The sequence below is a fragment of the Mandrillus leucophaeus genome, unplaced genomic scaffold (assembly GCF_000951045.1).
Source record: "Mandrillus leucophaeus isolate KB7577 unplaced genomic scaffold, Mleu.le_1.0 Scaffold499, whole genome shotgun sequence".
NCBI classification, from domain to species: Eukaryota; Metazoa; Chordata; class Mammalia; order Primates; family Cercopithecidae; genus Mandrillus; species Mandrillus leucophaeus.
The window spans coordinates 662,007-674,845 of record NW_012105353.1 but is presented as its reverse complement, the minus strand read 5'-3'; the positions used below and the strand labels follow the sequence as shown (position 1 = coordinate 674,845).

The 12,839-nt window shown below is 45.4% G+C and overlaps 1 protein-coding gene across 5 annotated transcripts in view; it reads right to left on the bottom strand.

Annotated features, from left to right (window-relative positions):
- The window catches only part of MAP7D2 (MAP7 domain containing 2), a 136,260-nt gene that overhangs the window by 14,102 nt on the left and 109,319 nt on the right, over positions 1-12,839 (bottom strand). For all 5 annotated transcript variants that reach the window (XM_011995789.1, XM_011995788.1, XM_011995790.1 and 2 more), the window contains 2 exons: positions 5,052-5,323; positions 4,312-4,444 (listed from right to left, as the gene is read on the bottom strand). In XM_011995789.1, coding sequence (XP_011851179.1) covers positions 4,312-4,444; positions 5,052-5,323 — 405 coding nt within the window. The remainder of the gene's footprint in view (positions 1-4,311; positions 4,445-5,051; positions 5,324-12,839) is intronic.

Genomic DNA, 12,839 nt, shown 5'->3' with positions numbered 1-12,839 from the left:
GCCACATCCTGCTGCCCCACATCACATGTGCCCCTGCCTGCCCTAGCTCTCACCAAAACCACCTGCCACCTGTAGGCTCAGCAGCAAAAAGCCAGGTCTGAGCAGCCTCGAAGACCTCTGCCTGTGGTTCCTGGCCTGGGCTAACTCTTGCTTTGACAAGAAACTTTAGCCTGGCTACATGACCTTGCTCGTGGGGAGATTCTAACTGGAATATTCTCTTTTCTTCGATTTTTTAAAAAGATGGGGCCTCACTATGTTGTCCAGGCTCATCTCGAACTCCTGGCCTCTAGTGATCCTCCCACCTCAGTCTTTCAAGTAGCTGGGACTACAGGTACAAGCCACTGTGCCTGGCTGGAATATTCTTTCATGTGAACCCCTAGTAGCTATTTTAGCTTCTTAACATGATTTAAAGTGATACATCTAGGAATCCCATTATGATCTCCTGCTTACTAGTTCCTGCCAGTGCCTTCCCCAGGGTGGACCTGGGGTTTAAGGTTTCTTGCACCACCTCTAAGAATCTCACTTTATATCTTGGGCCATCCACAGCCCGGGGGCTGGGCCCTGTTGTGTTTGGGAATGGACCAACTTTTGTTCTTCTGCTTAGGGCCTGCTTGTCTGGACTCCTGGTTGACCCTTCTGTTCTGGTTCCCTCATCCTTGACTTGGATGGTGTTTCCCTTACCAGTTTGTGACAATAATAGGGCTTTCCACAGTTTGACTCAAGTAACTTTATTTTTCTCTAAATTATTTTATCTGGCAACATTTCTGTGGCTTTAACTATTAACTGTAAACATAAAACAGATGTGAGGACGATCTTATTCCAAGAGGTGGCCGCTGTGTTCTAGCCCCAGGTTGTCTGGTACTTTCCTTCCTCACTCCTCACCTCCCACGTGGCACTATGCAAAGCTTCATATTCTGGCAAGAGAGAGGAAAACTCATTTGGGGTCAAGTGTATTGCTCTAATGTTTACCTACACCCCCAAGCTTCAATTCCATCTCCAATCACCTAGATGTACTGTAGACACCATAAGCTTACCTAAAATCAAATGAATAATTTTTATATTTTAAAACCAATTCCTTATGTCCTTTCTTTACCTGTTATTGAGTGTACCATTCTCCTAAGACCTTAGAATCAAACCTCAGCATCAACTTCAAATCTGCCTATTTCTTTGGCGTTGTTTAAGTCCACAGAGACTGGCTTTTCCAGTTCTACCTTCACCATACTACTTCAGCCCTTCTGTTCTCTTGACCTACTACTACGATGGTTTCTTAGGATTCTTCCTCCTTCTGTTCCTTTCTTGTACATTTACCGAGCGCCAGGCACCAGTGATCCAAAGACTGTGTCCTAGCCTTTTAAGGTGCTAACTGGGGGAAAGAGGCCTGTAAACAAATGAAACTATGTTAGTCAACTGAACAGCTGGGCTCAGTATGGGTGAAAAGTTGGGGGTGGTCAGTTCTGTCCCAGGCACAGGGCCAGAAAAGGTACAGGGAGGGAGCAAGACTTGACCTGCATTTTGAAAAACGAAGACACGTCTGGCAGGAAGGAGCACAAGTCCACGTGGGGGCAAAGTAAAAGCACAGCTTTGGAGGTGTGGAGCCGTGTGATGGATGAATGTTAGGGAGTTTTGCACACTGGTGTCTGGAGGAAAGCAAGGGGTAAGAGGCAGGTAGTGGCCAGTTCATGGCAGGCCTTGAAGGCCTGTTGACAGGTTTGGGTGGATCCAGTGGGCAGAGGAGTCACTGGCTTGTGAAAGGACAGGAGAACAATCACATTTATTTGAGAAAGGTCAGTGTGGACCCAGCGTGGACAGGGGACAAACTCTAGGATACCTAGAGCAGGGAGCTCAGTTGGGATATGACAGATGCAGTCCAGATCAGAAGCAATGGGGGCTGGAGCTGAGGAAGGAGAGGAGGGACTGGAAGGGAAGGGAGAGAACAGAGGTGCCAATGTGACAGCTGATGAAGACTGGACCTGACAACCACTGGGAGGAAGAAGGAAAGGAAAGAGCCAAGAGTGGCACTGAGACTTCTCACTTGGGTGCCTGAGGAGAGGGGAATGCAGAGCTCATGAAAGAGAAAGGAAGTTTGGGGAAAAAATACTAAGTTCTGCTTTGGAAATGCTGGATTTGAGATGTATATGGCACACACTCAAATGAAAACTTATTGCAAATGGAAATATAATCTCTAGGTTCTAGACCAGTGCTATCCAACAGAACCTTCTGTTGAGTAGGAAAACAATCTATAGATTTGTGCTGCCCAATGTGGCGTGGATCCACATCTACTCAGATGCAGCTCTTGAGCACAGAAATGTGGTGGGTGTGGCTGGGGAAATGAATTTTACTGAATGTATATTTTGGTGGCCACATGTGCCTAGAGGCTCTGATAGTGGACAATGCAGCCCTAGACAGAGCTTGGGCCACAGGCATAGTTTTTAGGAGTCATCAGTACACATGTGTTATTAGTGCCTCCCTTGTTCCAGAAAGTATGAAAGGTTTAGAAAGCAAGCTGCAGTTAACTTCAGAAACAGGCAATAATACAAGACAAAGGGAAAATGAAGGTGGGAAGTGAGATAAGAATAGAGTTGGTTTAGCACAACAAAGGCTCAACAGAAAGCTGTTGTGTAAAATGTGGGCCCTAAATCTTTTGATGCCAGAGGAAACTGGCAGGATGGCAGGGACACTGGCAGTACAGGCGGGAGCAGTGCTGCTTGGGAGGGCTTGTTGGGAGAGAAACTGGTCCAGGACTAAGGGCTGAGAGCCCAGGCAACATTTAAGGGGATGAAGGGCAGAGAGAGAAGGCTATGAAGCAGAGGCCAGAGAAGCAAGGACAAGTTTGACAAGGCCAAAGACAACCAAGAAACTGATTAGTAGTTAGGCAATGAGGAGGAGTGGTAGGTGTGAGGTTTGAAGACCGAATGTGAGTTGAGAAAATAAAGACAGAAAGTTCAATCAAGTCTTTCAGGAGCTGGGCTGAGAAGAAAATGGGAGAGACAGAGGTTGGCAGCTGGAAAGTAAAGAACATCACCTTCTTCAGCACACGGTTACAATCATGTAACTCACCAGCTCAGAGCCTACATGGCATCTCCACCGCCTGCAACTATCAAGGCCTGTCACCTGAGGTCCTGTGATTCACCTTTATCTCTTGCGACCTCCCTTCACACACCTTAAGGCCCACCCAAACCAGCCCAAGCATGCCACTTGACAAAACAAACAAACAAACAAAACATGTCTGTATTGACCAAAAGGTTGGAAACAGGAAAACAATCAAAGAAGTCCCAAATTTCAAGAAGGGACTGTCCAGACCTACCCCACTGCCCCTTTAAAAAAACAGATTAGCAAACCTGTAATCAGAGACCACAAAGACTTACCAAGGTCACTAAAGGATCAATAATATTCTATTATTTATTACTCTAAATTCGGTGCTGGCCTTGAAGTGCTACAGCATTGCCTGCTTCCTGTCATGTTAATCCTCTAAACGGTATTGGATTTTACTCTGTGATGAGCCTAACAGCTTCCTTTATCAATTTAATGATAAAATTGACCTTGTCCTTCAACATGCTTTCCTCTCTAAACAAAAAGATCAGAAAAGGAAGGGCTGTCTGTATTGTGACAAAGTACCCTTGTACTAATATCACGGGGTTCTCAAACCCTGGCAAGCTACTAAAACAGAACAGGGCTGAGTCCATGTATTTTTACTGCATTTCCCAGATGATTCTGATGCTCTTCAAGGTGTAAGGACCACAACAATGATGTCTTTTGTCTTGCTCCCAGATGGGATTCCCCATACCTCACTGTTCTTAAGACTATGAGGTTGCCCCTCCACGCAACCCTATGCCTAGGGGACACTGCTCAACCCTGTCTCTCACTTTGGGGTGTGAGTTAGGATAATCTGATGGAGGAAACAATTTGGAAATCAGAATCAAGACCAAAACCAGAATCTTGAACCTCTTGTCTTCCCAGGGAGAATCTCATTTTATAAACAAAGTTCAGACTTCCCTGATAGCTCTAGGAGGCCTGCATGGCCCCAGAGTCCAAGAGGAGAATGGGAAGATGCCTGTGCCACTTAGATCCAAGAGCTATGAGTTTCTAGGTCCTCCAAAAAGAACAAAGTTCCATTGTTATTAATAATTACATCTAACATAAGACTCAGTCTCCTGAACACGTTCCATGTAGTTCAGACATTCTAGGTTCCCATACTTTTGCATACTTCTCTTCAAGTTGTATCAATACCAACGCTGTAAAAAGAAAGGCAAGCTGCTGTTTCCAACACAACACTTACATGAGATCATGCCGAAACTCTGAGCACTAGCATACCTATCTTGTTCTTCCTTCTCCAGTCGTTCTTGCTCCTCCTGTTCCTTCTGCAGCCGGGCCTGTCTTCTCTTTTCAGCCAAGATCTTCGCAGCCTCTCCTGCATCAGTAGTGCCTGCTGTGGGCTTCCCCAAGGCTGCACCAAAAGAGAGGCATCAAGAGGAAAAGATCAAGGGAAATGAACATAATGACTCCACTTACACAGCAGCTGCCAGTTGGAAGTGAAAAAAAATCCAACCCAGTGTGGTGACGGGAAATGCTGTCCAGACTAGCACAATCAACCACCAAGCAAGAGAAGTTGTCACGGGCTGGCTGTAACCCTGGACGCATTTTACAGTGGAAGACAATGGAAACGTGAAGAGGAAAGACAAGGTCAATAGCAAGTGCCACAGCAGCCACCATCTGGGTGAACTCACTGCATCATAGAAGCCTGAAAGACTAAAGGAAGATCTTCTCTTGTGTGAGGTGCAGATGCAGCCTGGATGCAGCCTGTCTTACTCAGCATCCCCGTGAGCTTCCACAGTCATGAGTGGAGTCAGCCCCTAGGTCTCCTCCAGGGGACCCTCAGAAGACTGAAGGAAAGAACTCAGGAGCAACGTGCAAACCTGAGAAAGCTGCACGAGGGGATGAACTTGTTCCCAGGGAAAAATCCCTCTCCCTCCCCAAAACATGAGAGAATGGCATGTAGATTGGGTCTGAGGAGAATTGTCTTGGGAAAGCCAAGGCACAGTGGCAGCATCTACCTGCGCTGTTTTCGGCTTTCCCTCCTGTGGCAGCAGCGTGCTTCTCACTGGCATGCTTGTCCACTACATGCTTCTCTAGGGCTTCCTCTCCTTGCGGGCCAGCAGCCTGCTGAGCCAAGGTCCTTTCTCTTTCCTTATTGCTCTTCTCTTTCTCTGCTTTCTTCTTGGGCATCTCTTGAACAGAAAGGGCAGGTAAGCGGTACTTCACAGGAGACCCTGGGTAGGGAGGTTTCGTTGTCTTTGGAGACTGTGGATAAGCTTTAGTAGCTGTCCTGGAAAACCAAAAATATGCCAAAGGACGATTACTGGGTCTGAACACAGAGCTCTCTGTTCCTAAGACACCTAGTTCCGAAAAGCTGAACAATTTCATCCTTTCAGAGGAAGAAAAGTAAGGCTTAGCACACACTCAAAAGTCACTAAAGTGCTCTCAGCCCAACAGGAATATATGGTCTCTCTAAGATGGCCCTGGTGGAAAGGGAATTATTTTAAGAAGCCCAACTGATGAGGCCATGTCCTAATCTCACTTAGGTTTCATGACAATGTAAAGAAGGAGTATCAGGCACTTTCCTACTCTCTTCTTTTTAGGTGAACATCAGGGTTGAATCTGGTTTCAGCACACGGCAATGAAAATGCGGGCTCCTTTTAAAACAATTGTGACAAAACATATAATATCAAATTTACCATTTTAACCATTTTTAAGTGTACAGCTCAGTGGCGTTCAAGTCTCCATTCCCCCTCCCCTCAGCCCCTGGCAATCACCCTTCCACTACCTGTCTCTGTGAATGTGCCTCTTCCAAATAACTCGTATAAATGGAATGATACAGTATTTGTCCTTTTATGTCTGGCTTATTTCACTTAGCAAGTCTTCGAGGTTCTCCATTCCTTTTTAAATGCTGAGGAACACAGCCAACATATGGGCATGGGAGCTGTTTTTTGGAGGGTCTCAGGTTTGAAAGAATCTCTCTTCTCCCAACTGGACAGATGCAAAAGGTGAGGATGAGCCACTTGGTTAAAACACAGGAGCTTGTCTTGTGTCTGCTGGGAAAGTGTCCATTACAGGTATGCCAGCCTAGGCTTGGCTCCTGGTGAGTGCTGCTTGTTCAGGACACAGGTAACAGCTTAGCTTGAGATGCCCAGTTTCCCTAGAGGTTTGAACAGGGATGTGGGCATTTGTACAGAGTTCCTCTAGGAAGGATATAAAGTAATGTATACAGAAATTACAAGTCATCACCCTCAATACTCAGCAGGTTGAACCATGAATTGCTAATATCTGACTTTTTAATCTATAAAAACAGCAATAAAATTGGCAAATCACCCTAATATTCAAAGACAATTTTTCACTAGAGGCTTAGAGTTACCTAATCAGTCCTGGTAGTAAGGGAAATATGATCAGATCAATATTAAACTTGGTCTTGAAGGCGAAAAGAATCCTCAAGTGGCATGTGGACTGGACTGGGTGAGGTGCAGAACAATTTTTCATTATGTTTTCATGTTAAAGGGCCAGCTCCTGGTGTCCAGGAGAACACCTTCCTCCTTTTTGTCAATGCCAGGCAGAGGACCAAATAAAGGTGGGAAACAAACAGGTGATCATTTGATACAATGAATACATCTTAAACATGATGTGAATTTCTAAAATCCAGTTGTTTCAGTATCAACCATTTCATTGATGTAAAAGCAGCCTACATCACATATCCACCACAGGCTATCCACCCCTCCCATGGCTGTCTGTCTTCTCAGCTGAACAACTCTAACCCCAAACACAATCCTTTCACATTGGCCAAAGTGGCTTCCCTGTGTCCTCATGCCATTAGGCCTGGAGCAACTCAGAACTCCCAAGACACCTTGTTTTTGTGGATGGTGCTTTGACTCTCTGCAGACTATTCTCCCCTCTGGCCTTGGGCTCAGGCCCCATACTTGGGTTCTCCTAAGGGATGCAGTTTTTCAGAGTGCTTAGCAATCAGGTGGTTTCTTCCACGTATACTACATAATGCTGGTCTTCTATTTTTTCCTAGACTCTTACCAAGTAAAAGCCATGCACAGAATCCCCCTGACCCGCCATACACATAGGCACGCATAGCAGACTTCCTTAACCTGGCATCACTGACATTTAGGGCTGGATAGTGCTTTGTTGTGGGGTTGTCCTGGGCACTGTGGGATGTTTAGCAGCATCCCTGGCCTCCATTCACTAGATGCCAGCAGCAGTCTGCTTCCCACTCAGGTTGTGACAACCAAAAATGCATTCAGACATTGCTAAATGTCCCCTTAGGGACAAGATCTCCCTCAACTGAGAATCCCTGAGACATGGGGTAGGGCGGGGAGGGAGAGAAAGAGAAAGAAAGAGAGGGAAAGAGAGAGAAAGAGAGAGAGACAGATAGACAGACAGAGACAGAGACAGACGCACACACACTCTGTCTGTACCCAGTAGGTAAGAGTGGAGCTGTTCTGCTTGGAGGGGTAGTGTCCAATCCCCATGGTGACCTTGAGGCTCCTGAGAGCCTTGGCTCAAGAGGTAATGTGTGAGTGCCTCTACAATTCAGCTTGTGAGTCTTCATTTGTTCTGATACAGTCAGACCAGGTCCTTCCCCTGACCATTTGGAGCTCAGACCTCCATTCACACTCTCTGCTGTTGTGTTCATGTTTACTGAGTGCTGTCTAGACGCCAGCCACTAGGCTGCTAAATTTGTGTACATATGTGTGTAAATGGTATGACACAGGTACTATTATCATGGCCACTTTACAGATGAGAAAACTAGGCTTAGAGAGGTGAAATGGCTTCCCACAGTGAACTAAGCCAGATAGCGTTCGTACAACTCTGCTCCACTTCCTGTGTTGCCATGGCAGCTAAGTCTGAGTTTGGGGTCACCAAGACCCCAAGATGTTCTTTCTAGAGCTGGCACAGAGTAAGCACTCAATAGCTGTTAGGTATTGGTGTTGATCAATTAGATGATAAACTAAAAATCCAAATAATCCTCACAGATAAGAATGAACTAAAATCAGGAAGATGAACTATAATAACAGGGGAGCCCATATCCTGCTTGCTCACACTGACAGTGCTCCACTGAGCATGGTTTTCCAATGAGTTACACAATGTGTACTAACTATATACATTAGTTGAGCCTGAATTTAGGCTCAACTAATCTGTATAAAGATACAGCAGGTGGTCTTTTGCTTGGTCACGCCTTCCTTTCATGCTGTTATCTAAGGTGAGTGGCGCCCAGAGTACAGCTGTATACCCGCCACCCAACCACCACGAGGGTGTCTCGAGAGATTTGGTCTAGTGCCTTACCAAGATCAAAGCACATTACCTCCCCACTGGATTGTCATGTGAATGATATGTGTCCTTTGATCCAACAACAGTACAGGGGCAGGGAGTGGATCTGAAACTTGGCAATAGAAGCTGTAGGAAAGAATACTATCTCATGGTAGATGATAACAGATGGAAACACTTTCTCATCCCATAAGCATTCCTACCTTGACCTGTTGAGGAGGACTTTCCGGCATTGGAAGGCCTGGCAAATCCCACCTGATCTTCTTGCTTGCCCTCACCCTCCTCCCCATGGAATGAGGTATGATTTCTCTGATTGGTGAGAATAAGCAAAGGTGCTGGGTGTGCACAATCCTGCCTGTTCTTGTTCTCTCCCTGGAACTTGCCTGCGAGCCCACACTCTGGGCTTCTCTAAGCAGTATAGAAAGAGGTGGGTTCTGCTTCAGGGGTCCCTGAAGTGGCACTTCTGCCCATGAATGGGTAGGTAGACAAGGAGCCTTCCTGCAGACATGACTCCGACCACGAGGGTCTCCAGGGCTGGACTGGGGGAAGTGGGTGGGAGGCCTACACTGGCTACAGCCTCAGCAGCCATAGCCAGCATCTGAGTTCCAATACGACCTCTGTGTGTGCTTAAATGGCTCACACACTCAGTCAGTGTGGTAGGAGCCTGTCGCCTACATCAGACCCATCTAAGTAAATGGAAATGCAGGCCAAGATCCTAATCCTAGGGAGAAAAGGCCAGGCATAGCCCTGAACAGCCTTTCTTGTTTTCAAAGAATGGTCACATGTAGGTTCAGTTCATGCCACAGACTGCGAGGTTCCATTCTAAATAAAACTGGACCAATTACCCATGAGCACACATTTAAAAATAACTTCTACCTGAGAAGTAAGGGTGGATTATTTGGGATAAAACTCATTAAGAAGTCTGTTTACAGTCCCCTATCCTAGCCACTGCCCAATAAACAGAGTAAGTTAGAAAACATACACATACACTCACATGCACACACAAACATGACCTTCAAATCAGAGAAGTGTGGGCAAGTCAGATTTTACTTTTTTACAGTGAGTGACCAAAATACAGAATTAAAAAAAAAGAAGTTCCCAATGTTATCTACAATCTGTCAAGTTTCCTGCTCATCCTGCCTTGCCACTTGCTTACATGGACTTTGTACCCTGCCAGCTGCCCTGCAAAAGTGCTAAGCACAGGTATCTGGAAGAAACTAAACCACAAGGCTGGTATGTCAGACTCCTCGGCTCTCTGGTCAGCCCTGCTCACACTGCTGCAAGCCAGAGAAAGTCTGGCAAGCTATTTTTCAATTTCCTGGAAATAGGTATCTTGGCTGATGAAAGAAACATGAATTAATTAGGGGAACTCACTGTGCTTGTATGGAGGTTTACTTTGAAGTACCTTCTCATCTATTTAACAAGGGTCTATTTGATTGCCACAGTAATCCAGTGAGGTAGGTAGGAAATTACTATTAACCATATTTTAGAGAAGAAAACCGAAGTCCTAAGAGTTTAAACAACCTTTCCCAAAGAAATGCAAACAGACAAGAGTGCCAGGGCTGGCACTCAAGGCATTTGTTCTTTGTCTCACTTTTTTAGCTCTTCCACTTTAATTTTTTAAGGTCCAATAAAAATATAACAAAGAGGATTCACAAGGTGTGTTTAGGATGGTAAACTAGGCCTTCCAGGAACATAAGGCAGGATGATATAACTTTTTAGGTTCCATGACTGGTAGAAAATATGAACAAACACCTCTGTAAACAGAGTGGCAAGAATAACTCTCTGGAGAGGGTTGTCATGCCTCTGAATGTGAGTTGACTGCAAAGTGGAACTACCAAAGGACTTTTTCCTTCCAATCTTGGAACCTAGTTCCATGTTCTCCAAAACCACTTGACTCCATGCAGTGAGTGAACACAGCCCACTCACTGCATAGGAGGGGTCTCGGCTTCATCAGCACAGCTCAGCTAACATTCAGAAAAGTTTGTTACTTCCCAGATAAGAAAGAGCAGCAGTTTTACACCGGAGAAACCTGGGAACACCACCTTAATCCAGTAATCAAACTTAACATCACCAGTAATTAAAGAAACTGACATCATAGCCTCCTGATATGAGGTACTGAGAAGGACCCAACACCTGTGCCACAAGATTCCTGCCCAAAGAACACAACCCGAATGTGATGAGAGGAAACGTCAGGCCTATGCAAACTGAAGGACACTCCTCAAGATGACTAGCCTATATTCTTTAAAAATGTCAAGGCTGGTCTGGCACAGTGGCTCACGCTTGTAATCCCAGCACTTTGGGAGGCTGATGTGGGTGGATCACGAGGTCAGGAGATCGAGACCATCCTGGCTAACACAGTGAAATCCCGCACCTACTAAAAATACAAAAAATTAGCCAGATGTGGTGGCACGCGCCTGTAGTCCCAGCCACTCGGGAGGCTGAGGCAGGAGAATCACTTGAACCCGGGAGGTGGAGTGAGCCGAGATTGCACCACTGCACTCTAGCCTCGGTGACAGAGGGAGACACTGTCTCAAAAAATAAAATAAAATAATGTCAAGGTCAGGAAAAAGAATGGCTAAGGAACTGTTTCAGTTGAAAGGAGACTAAGAAGATGAGACAATTAAACGCAATGTGGGATCCTGGGTTGGACCCTGGACCAGGAAAAAAAAGTGATATAAAAAATTCTATTAGGCCAGACCTGGTGACTCATGCCTGTAATCCCAGGACTTTGGGAGGTCGAGGCAGGCAGATCACCTGAGGTCAGGAGTTTGAGACCAGCCTGGCCAACATGGTAAAACCCCATCTCTACTAAAAATATAAAAATTAGCCAGGCGTGGTGGTGTGCCCCTGTAATCCCAGCTACTCGAGAGGCTGAGGCAGGAGAATCACTTGAACCTGGGAGGCAGAGGTTGCAGTGAGCCGAGATCACATCACGGCACTCCAGCATGGGCTACACAGCGAGAGTCTGTCTCAAAAAAACCCAGAATCTTATTGGGACACCTGGCAAAAGTTGCACATACATTAGAAATTAAGTAACAGTACCAAGTTAAACTTTCTGACTTCCATAACAATGGAAAATAATGTCTTCATTCTTAGGAGCAAAGGGGTATGATGTCTGCAGGTTACTCTCAAACGGTTCTGGGAGAAATCTGTGTATGTGTGCCTGTGTGTGCATCTATGGAGGATGAATGTGAGAGACTGTGCAAGACTGAGTGAGGGTGATAGGGGATGGGAAGGATGACAGAAATGTAAAAGGTGTGGAAGAAAGTTCTTTGTTCTAGTCTTGTGATTCTTTGGCAAGGTTGAAATTATTTCGAAATTTAAAAGTTGAAAAAATTGGTCTAAACTCAAATGATCCTCTGATAAGACTCAAAAATAGAGGACTGAGTGAGTATACAAGTATGGTTGCAAGGAGGGGATATCACCTGACATTTTCAATTACCCTCTTCAGGAAGGATTTCAGATAAGAATGTAAAAGCCTACTGGAGAATGATGTGCTGGCAAAAACAGCAGTTAAATCGCCCTTGTGGGAGCCTAGCCTGCTGTAGATGCTTATCTGTGGGAGAGGATAACCAAGCCATACATCTCCCAGAGCAGCTTATGGGAAGGGCACCCAGCCAGGATCCATTAAATGTCCTCAGCCACCAAATGGATAGCCTGGGTCTGGGAAGGAGCCTTCCATGGGTCTGTGATTTGGAGTAAAGTGGGAGGTACTTGTTTTGGGCCATCCAGACACCTTTATCTAATGTTTTCCCTCATATGGAATATGTTTTGTTTTCAATACATGATAAAGTGAAATTAAACCAGGTCCCTGAAACAAAACTGATCTCAGCTATGATCTACCTCTGGAAATGATTATCTTTGGCACACTGAATTTTCCAAAGATGGCCACAATAATATCTCCCATCTCACATGATCTTATCTTTTGAGTTTATCTCTTCATCCCATTGAATCTAGGTTGGCCCGACTGCTTTGACCTATCAAATACAGCAGACAAGTAAGACTGTGCCAATTCAGGGCATAGTCCTTCACTGGCCCGACAGCTTCTGCTTCCTGCCCCAAAAGATGCTCAATCTTGGGGCCATTTCTTGTTGGAACCCAGTCACTGTGAGAAGCCTAAGCCATACAGAGAAGCCATAGTAGGCACTCTGGTTTGACAGCCTCAGCTGAGCTCCCAGCCAACAGCCATCATCAACTGACAATCGGGAAAATGGTCCATCTTGAACCTTCAGCTCAGCTGAGCTCTAGGTAACTGCAGCTCCAGTCAACACTGGACTGCAATGGCATGGAAGACCCTGGGTAACCCAAGTCAACCCACAGAGCAACTGCACAAAAGATCCAAAGAGAGAACCTCCCAGTAAGCCCAAGTCACAGAACTGTGAAAATGAATAACAAATTACTGTTTAAGCAACTCAATTTTGGGGGCTTTGTAACAGCAGCAATAGATGGCTGAAATATTACCTATCATAATGACCAAACTGACTTAGAATATCTTTTTTTTTTTTTTTTTTTTTTTT